The sequence below is a fragment of the Netta rufina genome (genome assembly GCF_964035555.1).
Source record: "Netta rufina genome assembly, chromosome: 22".
In the NCBI taxonomy this organism is placed as follows: domain Eukaryota; kingdom Metazoa; phylum Chordata; class Aves; order Anseriformes; family Anatidae; genus Netta; species Netta rufina.
In genome coordinates this window covers 4,088,351-4,108,106 of record NC_140146.1, presented here as the reverse complement: position 1 = coordinate 4,108,106, position 19,756 = coordinate 4,088,351, and the positions used below count along the sequence as shown (strand labels likewise).

At 44.6% G+C, this 19,756-nt stretch overlaps 1 protein-coding gene across 1 annotated transcript; it reads left to right on the top strand.

Annotated features, from left to right (window-relative positions):
- Positions 1–105: 105 nt before the first annotated feature.
- CLCN6 (chloride voltage-gated channel 6) lies at positions 106–18,261 on the top strand (the record flags this gene model as incomplete). The annotated part of the gene is made up of 23 exons (XM_084300312.1): positions 106–189; positions 764–823; positions 1,870–1,935; positions 2,291–2,356; positions 3,062–3,128; positions 3,525–3,631; positions 3,872–3,998; positions 4,633–4,700; positions 5,125–5,183; positions 5,854–5,986; positions 6,898–7,011; positions 7,283–7,449; positions 8,342–8,468; positions 8,839–8,965; positions 9,298–9,451; positions 9,542–9,701; positions 9,832–9,938; positions 10,244–10,430; positions 11,130–11,287; positions 12,108–12,264; positions 12,984–13,091; positions 13,308–13,433; positions 14,341–18,261. 23 exons carry the CDS (start codon positions 106–108, stop codon positions 14,419–14,421), a joined length of 2,610 nt encoding a protein of 869 aa, XP_084156438.1. The 3' UTR covers positions 14,422–18,261.
- Positions 18,262–19,756: the final 1,495 nt, after the last annotated feature.

The following is a 19,756-nucleotide window of genomic DNA, read 5'->3' as shown; positions in this document are numbered from 1 at the left end:
ACTAATTCCTCACCCAACCAGCCGCCGCCGCGGGGGTCACGTGGTGGAGAGGGGAGGGGAGGATTGACGCAGGGGGTGCCGGGAGAGGGGCGGCGGCGGGCCAAGATGGCGGGGTGCGGTGCGGGGCTGTGCTGCTGCTGCTGCCCGCGCTGCTGTGGGGAGAGGGAGAGCCGCACCCCTGAGGAGCTGGTACGGCCGCTGTCCCCTCCCCGGAGCCTGTGGGGCTCCCCGCTTCGGCCGCTGGTGCCGCAGCCCTCGCTGTCCCGGTCCCCCAAAGCACCGTTGTTGTCGGTTGGTCCCCGCTCCTGCCAGGCCTGGCACCTGAGGTGGTGCCGCGCCTCCTGCCCGCCTCAGGGCTCGTCCTGCCCGGCCCGGCACCGCTCCTGCTGGGGGACAGGGTGCTGGGGCAGTGCCTAGCTGCTCAGGGCGGGGTGATGCTGCCCATGCAAGTATCTTGTCCTGTGCCCCCTTGTTGGTGTGAAGGAAGGGGGGACAGGGGCTTGGCACGCTGCTTTACCTCCCCACGGCAGCCCTTCACAGCGTAGGAATGTAATGTATTCGTGCTGAAGGGCAAGCTTTAAGGTAAGGCCCAACATATGGTCACCCCCATGTAAGTGGTGGTCTGGTAACTCATGCTCCAACATTATAAGTATCAGTGGGGTAAGCCTTCCCTGGGTTTGGCTTTGCTACCAGTGTTCATGAGCACCAGTGTATGCGTTCATTCCCCTGATGTTTTCTCATTCCCATGTTCTTTGTTTTGTAGACGATCCTAGGAGAAACTCATGAAGAGGAAGATGAGATCCTTCCACGCAAAGACTATGAGGTGGGAAGTTAACTGATACCAGCTTGTGGAACTAATGGGGAGAGAGCTACAGACAGGTTTTTATCTGCTTTAATTTAAAGGGGGTAGGCACTCAACTTGCATCACTGTAGCTAGGTTGTATTGACACCAACAGAAATACCAGGAGCTGCTGTGCTTGCAAAGACTTGTTGCTCATCGTTTGATGCAGCATTTGTAGATTAATGCCCAGTGCTCTGAGTAGAGTTTAAATGTTTGCTGCCCAAGTCAGACTGCTATTGAGAAAATGCATTTTCTGAATCTGTTACATTGCTCCCCTGTTTTAATGTGACTTTACTGGCTCTTGTGGTCTTACGTCATCATGACTGTAAAAAAGTATCTGTAACTAGTTGGTCACTGTTGCTTTACTGCTGTCTGTGGTGTCATGCTGGCTCAAAGCAGATCTTATCTATCACATCCTGATTCTTACAGAAGACTTAATTTTTATGTGTCTGTGTGGTGGCCCTGAGCTTTTCAGAGTAGTTGCTCTCAGCATGGGTGTCACCAAGCTGTTGCTGTTTAGTGTAACATCAACCTGTTACTGTTCAGCTTGAAAAGGGGAAGCTGATGTGGGTAAAAGCCAACAGTACTTTGTGCTTACAGTGGGACAGTTATTACTTTTAATTTTCTCCTGTGGTAAGGTTAAGAACTGGTCTAGAAAGGAACTTGTTTCTAGTGTTCCTGCTGTAGTGAAGAATTAGATTTCATGTTATCCCCTGTCAAATTGGCCATGCTTTAAGTCTAAATCTGTATCTTGTGACTTTAACTTAAAGTTGTATTAATCACTGGTTTAGTTCTGTCTCATCTTTGGCGGTGAATTTGGTCTGTTCTTTCACTTCCCAATTCTCCGAGTCTGCCTCTACTGGAAATACTTAAATGAAGTTGTTTACGGTAGTTTTTCTCCTACAACTGTTTGCCAAACCTGCTGTGGGGTTGTAATGACTTCTGTAATCTTTAACAAGGCCTTCTGTCCATAGCGTTTTGCACAATCTGTAGCAATGATTCTCATTGACCTTTTGGCATTCTTCCAGAGCTTGGATTATGATCGCTGTATCAATGACCCATACCTGGAAGTTTTGGAGAGCATGGACAACAAGGTAAATTCTTTTTTTTCTTTCAGTAGCTTGAGAGCTAAAGCTGTAGAAATACCTTCCATTATGGGAAGTTTGTTTTTTTCTTCTTTATGATAGAAATTCTCTTTTTGTTTTTGATGAAAAGAGTAAAAATAAGTGTAGAGACTGTAGCTCCCAGCATCTGTTCTGAACCTCACTTTTGAAGTGAATGAGGTGTTAAGCACTTCCATCTCTCTGTTTTCAGTTTGCCGTTGTCACTATCTTCTGTTGATTTATCACTATAGCTGCAATTTACCTGTGGAGCCCAAATCCACCTTTGTCTGGTTTCTATTTGTATGTTGCTTTGATTCGGCTTTTTAAAAATCCTGTTCCTACACAGAAAGCACGGAAATATGAAGCAGTGAAATGGGTGATGGTTTTCGCCATTGGAGTCTGCACAGGACTAGTAAGTGTCATGCTGTTTGGGGAATGAAGACACTTCAGGACACTAGGCAGGAATAATTTAGAAGTCAACAGCAAAAGAGAAAAGAGGAGATACCATTCACTGTCATGAAGTCGAGAGCTTAGGAGTTGGAGGGGGCTTTGGGGAATTACGGCATGTTGCAGGTAGATGATTTTCTGAGAAGACTTTTCTTGCTTTCCTTTCACATCTTGCTGTGTTTTCTGTGTAAAGTATTCTGGCAAATTCTTTAATTCTGTGTACAGGAAAACTTGTCCAAAGTTAGTGTTAATCAAACAGGATGCCAGTTTATAGTTGAGCTTTATTTGTTATGTTTGGCAATACTTTCTTCACTGTACATGCTTGAAAACTAGCTTTGCTGACTGTATGCCTCAGTTAAAGTTAGCTTTTTTCTGTACCCTGAAGTATGTTGTGGGTGTTTAAAAAAAAAAAAAAAAAAAAAGCTACCAGTTGAATATTCTGAAGTATATCTCTTCAGGAATAATTCTGGGATGGATCTGTCCAAGGGAGAACAAGGGAGGCAGAAAATCTGAGCTTTGTAAGCTACTTTACTCAGAACGATGCTTTTGCTTTCCTTATCCTTTGTCCTCTCTCATGCATACTCATGGTAGGGCTTGCTAGAAGGTGGTGTTTGGTACATGTGTATGGTAGTTTCTGATGACAGGTTTGTCTTTTTTTTTTTTTTCATAGGTGGGCCTCTTTGTGGATTTCTTCGTGCGTCTCTTTACCCAGCTCAAGTTCCGGGTAGTACAAAGCTGTATCTTTTACTTAGCATATGGTGTCCTGGTAGACTTGAGTGACCTTTTTCTTTCTGTTGCTCAGAACAGCTGACTTGTAGACGTCTGCTGTCACTCACATTGTTGGTCAATCAAGTTTTCAACTTGCTTATGTAATTCAGCTCTCGAAACCAAGGAAGTGGTTTGAATATCAATATATGGGCAAAGACTAATCCCTAAAAGAATGAGTGGTTTCTCTTCCTTGTACGTTAACTCTGAGCTCTGAAGAGGAGACCTGTCTTCTTGATGGGTTGTCATCTGTCCTGCCTGGAGTAGAAAGCACAAATTTGGCTCCTGATGCCAGTGGGACCCCCCAGAGAGTACCAAATGATTGTGTTGGTGGGAGACCGTTGTTGCTTTCCTTGACCTCTCTGCAGCAGTGGAAGAATGCACAGAGAAAGGCTGTCTTGCCTTGTCTTTGCTGGAGCTGCTGGGGTTCAACCTGACCTTTGTTTTTCTCGCAAGTCTTCTGGTCCTCATCCAAGTAAGATTTAAGTTCACTGCTGCTCTTTACACAAGCTTCCTTTGCTTTCATGTGGTCCTGGACATGAAGTTTCCTTCTTGTCCATAGCACTTACTGCCTGAAGGCATCGTACCAACTTCAGAGTGCTAACTGATTTAGCTAAACCGTGTGTCTCATTCCCTTGCTGTGCTCTCTGACCGAGATACTGTCAGTCTGCTATGGAGTCAATGCAACACAGTGTCAGTGTTTTCCTTTCTGCAGCCTGTGGCAGCTGGATCAGGAATTCCTGAAATTAAGTGCTACCTCAATGGGGTAAAAGTTCCAGGGGTTGTGCGGCTCCGGACAGTGGTGTGCAAAGCTATGGGAGTGCTCTTCAGCGTGGCAGGAGGTAAGAAGTGCTGCAGTGTCTTCATCTCTTTGGGGTAAGGAATCACTGAAGGGGGAGAAATGAAGGGGAAGGGCGTGGAAAGTTTCTTTTGTTCCAGTGAAATCATTTTGGGCTGGAGACCAGGGTGTGAACCTTGGATACGTACAGGGAGTAGAAAAGCAGATAAGACAGAAGGACCGGGACTATCAGGGGAACAAATATCTTTTCGAAGTAGTCTAGTCAGAAGTGGCTCTTCATGGCTCAGTCCAAGAAGGAGACCTGAGAATTATCCAGAACGCATTATGTAGAATGACCTGAAGGCTGTGTTGTAGCCAGAAGGGCATGGTAACCTGGAGAGTTCAGAGTCCTTGAAACAACAGTTTTTGAATATTTTCACCCACTTGGAGTGCAAAGTCTGTGCAAGTCTGTTCACAAACATCTTGGGGGGGACACGGGCCAGCAGCTCCCTTCACCTTGAGAGGAGAGGGCATAGCTGCCTGAACTCAGCTGAGGTTTTGGAAGCTACCAACATACATTTATGGTCTGGTACAGGGAGGTCGTGCTATGCTATGGGAGTGGTGAGCTGATCTCTTCTGCCATTGTCAGCAGGGGAGAGGGTTGGGAGCATGCTGTCTCATCAGTCCTGTTTTTCCAGGTCTTTTTGTTGGGAAGGAGGGTCCAATGATCCACAGTGGTGCTGTCGTAGGTGCAGGTTTGCCACAGGTTAGTGCTGGCCTGGGTCACTAGATGGGTGAGCTGTGGAGGTCGTTTATCCTTTTCCTGACTGAAATGCAGCATTGCATTGGGTTGCCTCTTGGCCATAGTGTTGAGCACCATGCCTTTGCTTGACTACCAGCCTTGGTCTCCCTCGGATGCCTGCTCATAGCTCAGTTTGTTGCTAGAGGAGTACAGAGTGTTGGTATTGTCTGTGCTAAGCGGTGCAGAAAAGAAAATGATTCTGATCTCCAGGAGAGTGTTTGCTACTCTCCCACTGAGGTGGGAGTAGAGTTAAACATCTCTTGTAAGCCAAGAGCAAACTCTGCAGGAGATTGTGCAGAGACCAGCAGTTCACACCCCTGCTTTGTAAGAGTACTGTGAGGAGAAAGTTTCCTTCTCCCATGTTTCTAAAGCTTTGCTTTCTCTGTAGTTCCAGAGCATCTCTTTGAGGAAGATCCAGTTTAACTTCCCGTATTTCCGCAGTGACAGGTACTGTGTCCAAGAGGGGGAGGAAAAGGGGAGGGGATGGTGAATGAGCCAGCTTTCCTGGGAGGAAGGTGGCTGCCTGGGATGAATCAGTCAGTTGTTTTTTTCAGTTTCTGTCTAGTACCCTGCAGTCTCATTCTGCTGGAGGAAGGACAGCACTGGGATACATAACTTGATTCTTCCATGCTACCCTTAAGGGATCCCAGCTCTGGTCTCCATGTTCATTGATGTTCTCTTGTACTGCTCAGCAAATCTCTACCCATTTAAAACCTTTAATCTGAATGGTTAAACATCATTGTTGGTAACAAGCTCAATTATGCACCCCGTATGAACAAGATATGGACCAGCCTTCTCTGGAGCCTCTGCAGGTGAACAAGAGTTTGCCTTTCTGTCTCTAGAATTCTTTCAAGTGATGCTGGAGCACTGTGGTTTGGGGTGTTTACTAGTGTACTTAGCAGTCACATAATGCCAGAGTGTTGTATTGGTGCTCTAGAGAGAGCATATGCTGCTGCAACAACTTACTGAAAAAATGATGTCTGCAGTGGCCAGTTCTTCTCGCAGCTGTCACTCATGTATTTGTGGGATATACCAATGAACGGAAACGGTCCCTTGCTTTGCAGAATCTGAGCATGTTCACAACTCTTTGCTAAACTGACATTGCTTTCCTCTTCAGGGATAAAAGGGACTTTGTATCTGCTGGAGCTGCTGCAGGGGTTGCAGCTGCCTTCGGAGCCCCAATTGGGGGTACTCTTTTCAGCTTGGAAGAAGGTTCCTCCTTCTGGAATCAGGGACTTACATGGAAAGTGGTAAGTAATGACTCTATCTAGTTCTGTTTCTCTTTGAGCTGTACCTTGGGGAGGGCATATCTGTGAGGACACTTGCATTATCCTGTGTCTCCTGTCCGTCCTGGTAGGGAAGAGATTGCCTTCTCTATCAGTCCCCCAGGATTACTACAGATCAAGAGCAGAGATTAATCTGGTACTACCTAGAACTGCTCTATAGGCAGCAGATTTATTGTACCTGAGAGAAAAGTGTTTTGTACCTGGACCTTTGCAGCCCAGTTCTCTGGGAGCAGACAGAGTTAAGCAGATGCTGGATTTCTTTCTGCTGTCCTCTGCCTTGGGGAGCTGTATTGCAGCAACACCCTGTGCCTTCTAGTTACGGATTTCTCTGCCTCGTGCTTACTTTCATGATGTCTATGTTTTTTTGATGAATGTATCACAGCTCATGATGCTTTTGGCATTTCTCATACCAAATGACATGTTGATGGGATTCATCTAGTCTACTCTTTCACAGCAGGGATGGAATGAGCAAGGGGTTTGCCAAAATCGCAATGCTCTCTGAGCCAATGAAGACTTCAACTACAGCTCCAAACAAGCTGTGTTAGTGCCTTGTAATTGGTTTCTAACTACAACTTAGCATCTGTGACAAAAAAAAAAAAAAAATCACTGCGGGAATTACTGGGTGAAATTCCTAACTCTTTTTGTGAGGGAAGCCAGATCAGATATGGTAGTACATTTTGGCCCTGCTGTCTTCTGCAGCAGGGAGTGGGCACTAAACCTCAGTAGGACTGTTTTCGTAAAGCTTAGTGTTCTATAAGCTTGATGTTCGTTGTCATAAATGCTTTGATCACATTGAACCCTAAGTCTTAATGAAGAGCTAACTGTCAGTCTTAATTTTGGGAGTTTTTATTTCTTCTATTTTTCAACTTCCTTAGCTTTTCTGTTCCATGGCTGCCACCTTCACCCTGAATTTCTTCCGCTCTGGGATTCAGTTTGGAAGCTGGGGATCTTTCCAGCTCCCTGGGCTGCTCAACTTTGGGGAGTTCAAGGTACGATTTAGTGCTATTATTTTTCCCCCTCCGGTCTCTTGTCAGTTCAGTGTTTCTTTCTGTTTTTTTTTTGTTTGTTTGTTTGTTTTTTGTTTTTTTGTGGTTACATGCTTGTATTTGCGTAGTTCATGTTTAGCAGGAACACGCTGTTAGCTTATGACAGTGTTATTCTGCTATGGTCATTGCTGCCGAAAGTCTCCTGCTGTCAAGGCAGAAGCGTTGGTGGGAAATTCCAATGACTAATGCTTTCCTTATGTTTTTCTGCATGTAGTGCTCTGAGTCTGATAAGAAATGTCACCTCTGGACAGCTGTGGACTTGGGGTTCTTCATTCTGATGGGGATCGTAGGAGGCCTTCTTGGAGCCACTTTCAACTGCTTAAACAAGAGGCTCGCCAAGTATCGCATGCGAAATGTGCATCCCAAACCAAAGCTGGTCAGGTATTTGTGCTTTCTTGAGTTTGTGTAGGTGTGTCTGATCTGTGTTCAGTGCCCCAGTGCAAATGCATTGATGTAGAAGACCAATGGGAGGGGCTGGTGGAAAACCTGTTCCTATTTGTTACTGAAATCAAAAATGAAGCATCCATGGAACTTAAGTGAACACCAGATACCAGATGCTACAACATCTCTACATTTCTGTAATTACTCTGGTGGTGTAAGGAAAGCTGTAACCCTCTTACAACGGCTGTGAGAGGGGCTCTTTATCATAGTGGCTACAGCTGAGCAAACTGGAGCTGCGTCTCCATGCAGGATTTTTGTCTTGTCCAAACAGATGTGGAAAGAATAGCTGAATCCAGCTTTTTTACATTATTATTATCTCGGATAATTAGGTCCACAACTGAGCTCTGTGGTATTTAGAGAATTGCCATGTAATTCTGGAAAATAATGTCTGGTGTAGACAGAATTCCTAAATAAGAAGCTCATTTAAAAAAAAAAAAAAAGTATTTCAGTAGCTAGAAAAGAAATATGAAAGACTATGCATCAGGCTGTCCAGTTCTGTCTAGACGAGAGAATTTTTTACCCTGTAAAAATATAGAGAACATCGTTTCCATGTGAACAGTCTCACCACCAAACCCTGCCCTTTGGGTTTTTATATGTGGCTGTGTTCTGAGAGCAGAAGTATTGCCATTTGGGGGCAGGCAATGAAAAAAGGAAGTTAACTTAATCCTGGCAACCAAGCTATAATTCAGCTTGACTTGCAGGCTCCCCTGCTTCAAATATTAAGCTGCTGTAACTGCTTCTTCCTGCAACCATTTCAGAGTTGTGAAGAGCCTGGACTGGGTTACAGGTCTGAGTGCAGTTTCAGAGTATGGTTTCTGCTGTGTGTTTGCAGAGTCCTGGAGAGCCTGCTGGTGTCACTGACTACCACAGTCGTGGTCTTTGTAGCCTCCATGATTCTGGGGGAGTGCCGGCAGATGTCTTCCACCAGTCACAGTGGCAATGACACTTTGAGCATGCAGGTGAGGAACGTTCCATGAAGATTGTAGGTCTCCTTCACATTGTTCCTCCCTTCGCAGTAGCACAGGCAGATAATGAGCCTTGAGGGCATGTAGTACCCACAGAGAACTTGAGTTAAAACCTATGGACAGTTGTAGGACCTTAAAGTAACAGTGAAAGCTGTGCTTTGTGCTTTTGTAGTTTGACAAAGCAGCTCAGGCTATGAATCGAGCCTACTGTCTGCAGGCCTAACGTCTGCTATTGATATTTTGGTCTAAACATGTCAAACTGTGGGTGGACACCATATACAGAAGGGTTACACCCGTTCTGCACAAAGGCTAACATAGCAGGGAGTGGTTTTTAACTGTTCGTGTCCTTTATGTTCTGCATCAGGGTATGTCAGAGGATGTGAATTCAAGCATCAAAACGTTTTTCTGCCCAAATGAAACCTATAATGACATGGCCACACTATTCTTCAACCCTCAGGAGTCAGCTATCCTGCAGCTCTTCCACCAAGATGGTGAGTAGCTAGCAGACAGTGCTTCATGCCGTCCTCAGGCTTCAGAGCTTCATCTTGCTTGAAACAGTTTTGTTAAGTGGACCACAAAGCTAACAGCCTCTTCAAGCCTTTATGGCTCAAGAGGACTGCTGGTACAACAGCTTAACATCCCCTCTCTGGGAAGAAAGGTCTGCTTTTCCTTTTTTTCCACTTACTCAATGTTTTCATGTGTGTTTGGACTGGAAGACTGTTTTGAGATGGGTCTGCTGTGAGCTGAAGGGTGGATGGTGTGAGACTTACCATCTGTCCAGCAGGCCTTTTCCCCTCTAGTCATGATTCTTCTTGTGTTACAGGTACTTTCAGCCCAGTCACACTCTCCTTGTTCTTCCTTCTCTATTTCTTACTTTCCTGCTGGACATACGGGATCTCTGTGCCCAGTGGTCTCTTTGTGCCATCACTGCTTTGTGGGGCTGCCTTCGGACGCCTGGTCGCCAACCTCCTCAAAAGGTGCATTGAGTGTGTGTGAGAGATGTGCTGCAAATGCATGCTGACCTCTCAGTCAGGTTATTCTAATCTTGGGGCTCTGTCTTGCCCTAGCTACATCGGCCTGGATCACATCTACTCAGGAACCTTTGCACTGATTGGAGCAGCAGCATTCCTGGGAGGAGTGGTCCGGATGACAATTAGCCTGACTGTCATCCTAATTGAATCCACCAATGAGATCACCTATGGGCTCCCGATAATGATCACCCTCATGGTGAGTGCAGGGTCTTGGCTCTAGCTTCTTGAACATGTACTAGTTATGAATCTCTTCCTGTCAGGGCAGTGATGAGCCAAGGAGTCTTGTATTTGGATCAGCAACTCAGTACACCCTGTTTTTTCTGCAGGTAGCCAAATGGACAGGAGACTTTTTCAACAAAGGCATCTATGACATCCATGTGAACTTGCGAGGAGTACCTCTCCTGGAGTGGGAAACAGAGGTGGAAATGGATAAGTAAGGCTGCCCCTCTTGGCAGGACTGTGGGTTAGAGTTTGTCAGTAGGGTTCTTGGCTCAGAAAGGAATGTTGTAATGGGGGGATGATGATTCATGTCCAGTGAACCAGTCTGCACCAGCTGCTGTGAGAAGAGCTGGAAGTTGTGCATCAGGAAAGAGGTGCTTTCCTGCAGCAGGAAAGAGGTGCCTGGAGCCCTTGCTGGGGAGGAATGGGCAGGTGGAGATCTGAGAAACAAATTTGTGAGGCTTGGGAAGAAGCTTGATATGAAGCACGGAGCGATCTTGGATTTCTGTGTTTCCTCAGACTACGAGCCAGTGACATCATGGAACCCAACCTGACTTATGTCTACCCCCACACCCGTATTCAGTCCCTTGTTAGCATCTTGCGCACAACGGTTCATCATGCCTTCCCTGTCGTGACTGAGAACCGGGGCAATGAGAGGGAGTTCATGAAGGGAAATCAGCTGATAAGTAACAACATCAAATTCAAGGTAAGAAGTTGATTTTTCAGTAAGTTGAAAGGATAAAGAGCTTGGTTGTGCAGGAAGAAGGTCCCTTCCTTTATTATCATAGAATCATTTAGATTGGAAAAGACCTTTAAAAATCATCTAATCCAACCTTTAACCTGTACTGACAATTTTAGTATTGTCACTGCAGGATTCAGATCAGACATGAGCAATTACTAAAATACAGTTATTTAGTTAATTACTAAAATGCAATTTCAGTCCATTCTCCTGGTTATGGCAAAGGCAGAGCAGTGCTCTGCATTAGTATAGAAGCAAACCTGAACAGGACTTCAAATAACCAGTTTAGGATAGAGGTGGAAAAATTTTGAATTCAGCACTGAAGTACTGAACCCACCCTTGAGATCAAGAATGGTTGCCTAATTGCTTCTCTCCTTCACGGGAGGAGGAACAGGCAGAATACTTTAACTTCCTGGGAAACTTGAAATTTAAGGTTGGAATTAACCACGTGTTTGTGGCATTACCTGTGCTCTAGCAAAAAGGGTGCCTGACTTCCTAAATTGCAGGTTTCCTGCCAAAGGAGAGTCCCACTGGCTATTCTTACAACTACTGTGACAGCACTAAGGAACACTATCGGGTGATAGAAAGCTATAAAAAATATTTTATAGTTAGTTACTCTTTGATACTTGTTGGCCTGCTAAGTGGGTATCTGAAAATTGTATCCAGAAATCTAGCATTCTCACCCGAGCTGGAGAGCAGCGCAAACGGAGTCAGTCCATGAAGTCCTACCCTTCAAGTGAGTTGCGTAACATGTGTGACGAGCACATAACAACGGAGGAGCCACCAGAGAAGGAGGATTTGCTACAACAGATGCTAGAGAGAAGGTAAGATACTTGTAGGAACAAAGGTAGGAAAAAAAGATATTTCTTAACATCGGGATGTATTGTGATGCTTCATACAGTCCCTGTTATTTCATATTCAGGAGGAAACAGTATGAGTATCCATGTTATCAGAAGTAACTTGTCAGGACCCATCAGACAATGCTCAGACCCACACCTGTGCCTGAGTCCTGAGCTAATGACTTGATGACTCAATTGTTAAATTTCCATCAAACGCCTGCCCAAAAATATTTCCTGGAGAGGATAGAATACCTGGGGAAATTACTTGTCTTTAGAAATTAACGCCCTCTTGTACACAAAAACCTGAGGGCTCTGCAAAGCTCACTCTTACAAGAGAGGAGATAATGACCTGTTACCATACTACTTGATATCATCTTTCTGGTAACTGGACTGAGTCATATACTTTTACTGCAGTTGTTTCACGCAAAAGCCCAGTGTAGTTAATCAGTTTCTGACCGACTGAGTGTGACACGTACAGGTGAAGTTATGACCTGACACTATCACATGCTTCAGATGTTACTAGAATCAGTAATTTTGAACTGAAAATTGCTTCAGTAGCAAGTGATCTGAAACTGAAAGTTAGGAGACTGTCTCCATTTTACTGCTTGTATAATGGCACTTGACTATAATGGCACTTTACTGTTCTCTGATAGTTTGCTTGGAGAAAAGACTTCTTACTCTCTAGAAAGAATCCCTGAAATATTCTAGAGAAGGTTGCAGAGATAAAATAGCTGTTGGTTTGGAGGCTGGTGTGTGTGTCTCATTAGGTTCAAGTGACTTACAATATGTATTCAATCTGTTGCAGATACACACCTTACCCCAATCTGTACCCTGACCAGTCTCCCAGTGAGGAGTGGACCATGGAGGAACGCTTCAGACCTCTGACCTTCCATGGCCTGATCTTGCGCTCGCAGCTGGTCACGCTCCTTGTCAGGGGGGTTTGTTACTCTGAGAGCCAGTCAGTAAGTCTGCCTCATCTGGAGTTGTAGCAGACATCTCCACCCTGTGAGCTAAGCAAGTTGGGGATGATATTTATAAGCTGCCATGAAGAATTCACCTATTTTTCCATTTTAAGGAATGCATCTTTGCTTTGAAAGCTGAAGGCAGGTAATGTGAATTCTCCCTTGCAGCTCTAGAAGAAAGAGAATGGAATTTCTGTTTAAGCAGCCCAAGGAAAAGTGTACAGCTACTGTATTTGGGGAAAAATATTAACAACCATCACAATCTGCATAAAAATGCAATCAGAACTGGAGAATGGAGGGCAAATCTTAAATACAAACAGGCAAACTGGTGGCATATACTTTGTGTTCTTAATGCCACATGCCAAGGTCTTAGGAGATTGGCAGCTGTATTGCTAAGATCAGTATGAGCTTTTGTGTTTGAGGCCCAGCTTCCACAGAGCTATTTTGTTGCTGCTCTCCAGTGTTGAGTATAGGTATTTCAGAGGTTGGAGGGTATATCTGTATATCTCTGAGCTAAATGCTTGTATGGGCTTGTGCTTCCGTTGCTGAATTCTAAACAGAGATGTTAAGAATGCCTTTACAGAAGTTTTGTGTGTGGGTGTGGGGGAAGGAGTCTGGGTAAGCACAGGGCGTTGGGAGGCATCATTTGCTGTGCTTGCAGAATGTGCGCTCTCATGGAAGGCAACACACTGATTTGGTGGCATTTGTTTTAATTTCAGAGTGCAAGTCAGCCTCGTCTATCCCATGCAGAGATGTCAGAGGATTACCCTCGCTATCCAGATATCCATGACCTGGACCTCACGTTGCTGAACCCTCGCATGATAGTGGTAAGAGATGCACTGTGATGTGATAGTAAGACTCTCGACCTGTCTACTTCAGTTTCCTTCTAGATTAGATTTCTGCATGAGGGTGAATGGACTGGCAAACTTCGGAGTTCTCAACATTTCAGTGAATTAGAGCAGCTGTAGCAATTGCTTATTAGTGATTCTTGGAACTACTGAAAATGCCTCTTGTAAATAACATCGTTATTTCTTGTTTCTTAGGATGTCACTCCATACATGAACCCATCTCCCTTTGCTGTCTCTCCAAACACTCACGTGTCGCAAGTCTTTAACCTGTTCAGGACAATGGGACTCAGACATCTACCAGTTGTGAATGCAGTTGGAGAGGTGAGTCCTTATCTCAGTTTTGTCCTAGCTGAGCAAGGAAGCAGATGTGTTTTTTGCAATGCTTTCCCCTTTGAGAGAGTTGAGATCTGTTTTAACATTAAACAGATATGTTTTAATGGGATCAGAATGTGGTCTTCAGGCTCTGAAGCATTGTTGATTGCTGTGACCTCATTACCATCCTTAGTGTCCAAGTCTGCTCCCTGCTTTCACCCCAAAGAACAGGACACACAGTCTGTCTCCTTTTTCAGGTTGTCAGCATGTGGAAGCTGTTACTGTCTTGTACCTTTTCAGAGTCCTTGAGCTCACCAGAGGTCACTAATTTGGCTTCCCCTTTGACAGCTTTGAGGCCAAGAGCAGAATTTCCTGAACGTTGGGCAGGAGGTTTTTCTTTTGGACAGAAACTTGCATTCTGTTCTTACTCATAGGAGTAGAAAAATAAAGAAGCTTTTGAACGGTTTGCGCTTGATTTGCTGTACTTATCTCTTTGCCATCTACAGTGCTCAGAAATAGTCAGTAGGTGTCAGTAACTTCCTATCAGCATCATGAGAAACTTTCCTTAAGCCTGAACAAGGAAGCAAAATCCTTATGATGATGATAATAGCCTGAACTGGTCTTTCTTTATGAGACATCAGTGCTTTTTTCTTTTTTTTTTTTTTTTTTTTTTTTTTTTGCCTCTAGATATTCCTAACAGTAGGTATGTGCTGGGAGAGTGGGGTGTCTGTTCTGGTGAAACTTTAGCTTGAACCCACTGTAACTGCATTGGTCGAGAAGTGTTTGAAGGTTTTCACATGTTTTTTTGGGTTGGAAAGTACAACAGCTCTAACAGCTCTACCACGCACGTCTCTTAGTGGCACATCTGTGATACTGACATATCGTTTTTTTTTTTCCTTTTTTCTTCCTCTTTAAGATTGTTGGGATAATCACTCGGCACAACCTGACCCACGAATTTCTGCAGGCAAGACTGAGACAACACTATCAGACCATTTGATGCCCCTGCCCCACTGCCGGTGTGGCTACCTCCCTCTTCCAAGCCTGCACACGCGCTCGCATTCTGCTTGGACCCCACAAGGCCCAAGACTTGCCGTTTGGCTTCTCACACGCATATCAAGCCTGGGGAGCTGGAAAACATCTTGCTAGCCAGAGAATTAGAGGAGCTGCCTGAGCCTGGAGCTGTAGACTGGTCTCAGGCACTTGGTTTGATCACTCTTGATCCAGGTTTTATTTTTTTTCCTGTGCGCCCAGCCTTTCATGAGATGTTGTCTTGACATTATACATTCAGCTTTTTGTTTTTTGAGGCTTGGACAAAAGAACCATCTAGCTCCACTGTGTCCTGTGCAGAGAACTGCAGCATCTTTTCCCTGTCTACCTGTGCGTTTCTTTTCCTCTTCATCCCTTGTTCCTGCAACTGTTGCCTTACTTGTGTGAGAGGGGGGTTGCTGTCAAGGCGAAGAAGAGATAATGAAGTTTGCAGTTATCAGATAGCTGCTTTGCAGGATGGCTTTTCTCAAAAGTGGTATAAAAAGCCAGTTCTTTGGAAATGCACATCTCTTTGTGGGTGTTCCCAGTTGCCCATATTTTTCCACTCTGGCTTTCTTTTTTTCCTTATTTTTCTACTCCTTACATGGGAGTGTTCTTGCTGTGACATTTTTGACAACAGCTGACTTTTGAGAGCATCTCAGAGAATCAGGAGTTCTGAACAGTTCAATTGCATTTACTGTTTGGATTATAAATGTTCAGTACTTTTGCAGAGCATCTCAGAGAAGGAGGCTTTCTTTTTCCCTGTTAGCTGTTACTCTTATCTCCCCGCAAGAAACTCTACTAAGGTACTCTACTTGTGGTACTCTGCTTTGTCACTACCTGTATTTATAGGCACGGTGTCCTTTCCAGCTATGGCTATAGACCAGGAAACCCCACTTCCTCAGAGCACAGAGAATTGTGGATTTCTGGAGGCAGTTATAACTGATGCCCTGTCTCTGGGTTTCATTGAGTTACCTCTGTGTTGTGAGAGAAGCTGGCGGGACTTTAGGCTGCCATACAGGAAGGATACTTAGTGCTAGCAACTAGCAGGCAGGATTATACTGCAGGCTGATATGTGGGGCTGTCTGGCTTTAAAAACTCTAGGATAATGTTTGCAGCTGCACAGCCAAATGTCTAAGGGTAAAATGAGCGCTTAGGAGCCAGTTGCAGCCAGTTCACTGCTTTAGCAGGTACCATCCTGGCCAGCACCTGTATTGTTCCAGCAGGCACCTGCCTTTGTGAGTTTTGCATACAGATAACCCTGAGTGGGAAGTCAGCGTTGTGCCTCTGGGGACTGTGGAGCTGATTGGCTTGATAAAGCACAGAGCATTCTCTCAGCCAAGAGACTGGGCTAAGTAACATGGGGAATGTATCCCAGGAAAGCTTCTGCACAGCCTCCAAGCACTCCTGTTAACCTCTTAACCTGTTGTCTGCCATAAGGAGCTAGCTAGATGAGAACTGTGGCAGAAGGAAGTCAGACACTGTTCCATTTCCTGAAATCAGGAACTCACCTGTGTTGAAAACTATCCTGAATAACACTGGCAGAGTTGTGCTCTTTCCTTGCATGTCAAAACACTACTTCTGTTAGAGCAGCCTCTTAGTGGAAGCTGACTGTTGCAGGGCAGTGCTTTGCAAGCCACTGACACCTGCTACAGTTAGGGCTAGGAGGTTTTGTGCCTAGGGCACCAGCCATAGTCTTAAGTAGGGCTCTTTAAGTCACAGGAGCTCTTTAAACATTCATGTAGCCATTGCAGTCCAGGTAGTTGTGGGACAGATGTGTTCTCTGGCTGTGCTTGCAGTAAACACAGATGAGTCACAGGATGCTCTTGATTTCTGTCCTGCAGATGAGAGAAAACTTGGTCTTAAAAGCAGTTCCTGAGGCAAAATTCTAGGGTGGAATTGATCCTTGTCATACAGGGCATAACACATCTCAGCTGGAAAGTTTTTTAGCAAAGCTGTTCATAAGCACTTAGTTTTTTTTTTAATTTTTTTATTCCTCTCCATTGACATCTGGAGGCCTTGTTTTTTCTTTCAGTGTTCTTTCTCTCCGGCCTTCTTATAAAGAGAGGAATGGTGGATCTTTGCTTTCAGGAATGGATGTTACAGCATTTCCACAAAGGAAAGAATGGGCTGTGGTGCATGCAGTAGCAGTTGTTGCAAGGGAAGCTGGATCCTTTGTTAGCCATGGCGAGTGTCCATTGGGTAGTATCCAGGGCTTCTTGGGAAAGGACCTATGCTAAAGAGCAGGGAACACAATTCATTCTTTCTCTTACTGTGGAGCTAGCAACAACAGCTCTTGTCTCTGCCACTAAAGTTGTTTTGCTGGCTTCTGAATATCTTAGTTCCGTTTCAGGTAAGGCATGCAAGCTCTTAAACTTTCTAGAGTAAAACAAAGGTGTTTTCCTACAGCTAGTACCCACCTTGTGCCTTTCAACCTGAACTCCTTAGCTGGGACAGATGTAGCGTTGTTCCTAGAGCACACAAGTCAGCATTGGCCTCTGCTTTTGACTTGCAAGTTGTTTCCCAGGACATTTTCTCTGGATAGTCTGTGTAGTTGGTTTCTAAATGCCTGTGTTCCCTGAGCACTGGTTGTGCACTGAGCTGCCCCAAGGAACTTCTAGCACCCCTTTGTACTCCCTGAAGCTGGACTGTGGGTTTGAAATATGCTTCTGGTAACCTATCTTTCATTCAGAGGATTTGTGCTCTTCTGCAGTTACAAATTACAGGAATTCTGTTCTGGGATTTCACATCCTTCTAGTGTGGAAATAGCAATCCCATACTGTCAGAAAACCTCTGAAGAGTGCCCTCTCTCTGTGGTAAATCCTTTTCCTGTTACTTATGTTGAGTGACTGCATGTGGAAGGTTCCTTCAGTCCATGCACCTGAACCTGAGGTCCTTAGATTGTTGCCTTGAGCCAGTCATCTCTTGTTTTATTTGTGAACATGAGCTGCAGCAGTATATTTTGCTGTAGAATGTCTTACCCTTGCTGCTAAGGCCTGTAGTTAGGTGATCCAGGCCAGACAGACAGAAAAATCTTGCTAAACGTCGAGCTCCAGCTGTGTTTCCCTGTGAGAGTCAGCTGTCAGCACTGTCTGCTCTGCCTGTGCATCTGTCTTACTGAGAACTTTCAGCTGGAAAACACGCCTGCTTCACTCTGTCAGTAAAGAAGTTTTAACGAGTGGCAGTGGGGGACCCTGTCAGCCTTTTTAAAGGGAAATCTGAGTGTGCAATCACCAGTTATGTAGTTTGCAGAAAGGAAGTTACAAGTTCTTGTGACGTCTGGAGATGCAGCGTTTCACCTCTGACTGTAGACTGCTGCAAAGAGCCTGAGTTGAATTAGTCCTGTTCTCACACTTCGGTCACTAAATTCCTTTCTAACAACGTGCTAGCTGCTTTTGTTCTGGCTACTTAGTGGTTTACCAAGAAACTCTTAGCATAGGTGCCTATAACCTTTTTCTCAGAGCAACACTAAAGGAATACATGTAGTAACCAAGAACTGGATTAGTACTGATGGCAGAAGTTCGGGGCAATATGGGGCACTCTCCCCGCCTCATGTTTTCCTGTGCAGTGTTAATTATGCAGTTTTGAATTAACTTACTGTGAGCCATTCCAATGGTAGCAACTTACCTTTCCATTTGTTTTATTTTGCACTGTTTGTTATAAAATGATGTAAGCTAATTCCACAATGTATATAAACTGTATTTTTTTTAAATTTGTATGAACATATTTTTATTTGAACTATGGCACTTGGGAAGTATTCATGTAACCATAACATGTCTGAGAGTAAAATGTTTGTGTGTCTCCTTCAGCACTTCAAGGCCTCGTGATGTTTCTAGTGTTTTATTTTTTGTCCTTTACTATAATAAAACTGGTAGAACATTGCAATATTCAAGAACGTGATTTAGGATAGATGAGTAGTTGCTATTTATAAGCTGTCTGGATCTGACAGTTTCACAGGAGGTGCCCTGAGGCTGGACAGAAATAGGAGTTGTTACAAACCTGTAGGCTGCAACCACTCTAGCTCCATGTTCTCTCACAACAAAAGGAAGGAATTAACAAATGTATGATAAGGAGTTGAACTGTGCACACTGTGCTAGGGGTGACTGCTGCTTTTCTTATCTGGGAACTCTTGCTTTCTATCCTCCTGTAAGTTAATGAAAGACATTTAGAGTGTAGTGTTGCACCTCTTGTTTTACAGGTGATTTCTCCAAATGTGAGAAGTCTTAACTTCATCTTTAGCCCTTATTTAATTTGTGGCCATACAGAAAACCTGTGACAATTTTTGATCTTTCATCAAATTTGTGCATAAGTACAGCCTTTGAGCACAGTATTTGGCCCAAAAGCTCACCATCATCCCGTGCTTGTTTTTCTTCATCGGGTAGCTGTGCTGTACAGGGTACACGTAGCAGCTCTCTGATGCACTCTCGCAAAGCCAGCAGCTCGTCTGGCTCCTGCCATCAGTCTCCTGTTTGGTGTGTGTGTAATGACACAGAGGAAGGGCCTGAAATTGATAAAAGCATCTGTTGGGAGGAGATGGCAGAAAATCTGTGGGTGGGAGCAAAATAAGAAGCAACATAGTCCGCTTAATTAAGTTAATTAATTCCTCCTAGCAAGGAATCAGTAGAAGAGAGTCAGCAGGAGAGTAAGTGGGGGAACTCTGCTTCAGCTCTGCTACTGTCTTCAGTCCTAAATACAGTAATGTAGGAGGAAGTGAGAGCAGTTAATTTTCTAAAACCAAGGCACATCAACTGCTGCTTTGGAGTAACAGTAAATAAAGGAGTCAATAGACTGTTTTGTCTTTCTCCCTCAAATTTCACACAAAAAAGGGAGGTGTCTGGCACATTTATGCTTAAAGCAAATGGCTTCATGTTTAGATTAAAACCCCTTTCTACTGAGGTTTATAGGCTCATAAATCCAGCCATGTGTTGTGACCCCAGTACTTGTAAACTGTATTTAACAGGAGAATTTAGTGTTCAGTTGAAATTTTCTTCTGCTTTGCTGACAGAATACAAGCCACCAGCTTCAGGGTGTGTATGCACGTCCAGGTGTGTATCACGCAGCACCCACAGGAAGAAACAGCGTAACTGCCCCAGGCTTTCATTGCATTTATGCATTTGATGAGATAACGAAGTTCTCTTCTTGTCCAAGGTGCTGAAATGCTTTTCAGCAGCAGCGAGAGACACTCAGCTGCTTTAACATCCACTGTAGGTTTTGAATAGCAGTGTGGGAGATAGTTTGTTCACAGCTAGAAGGGAGGTGGCAGTGAGCCTTTCCTCCCTTCATCATCTGGGAAGTGAAGGAGGAGA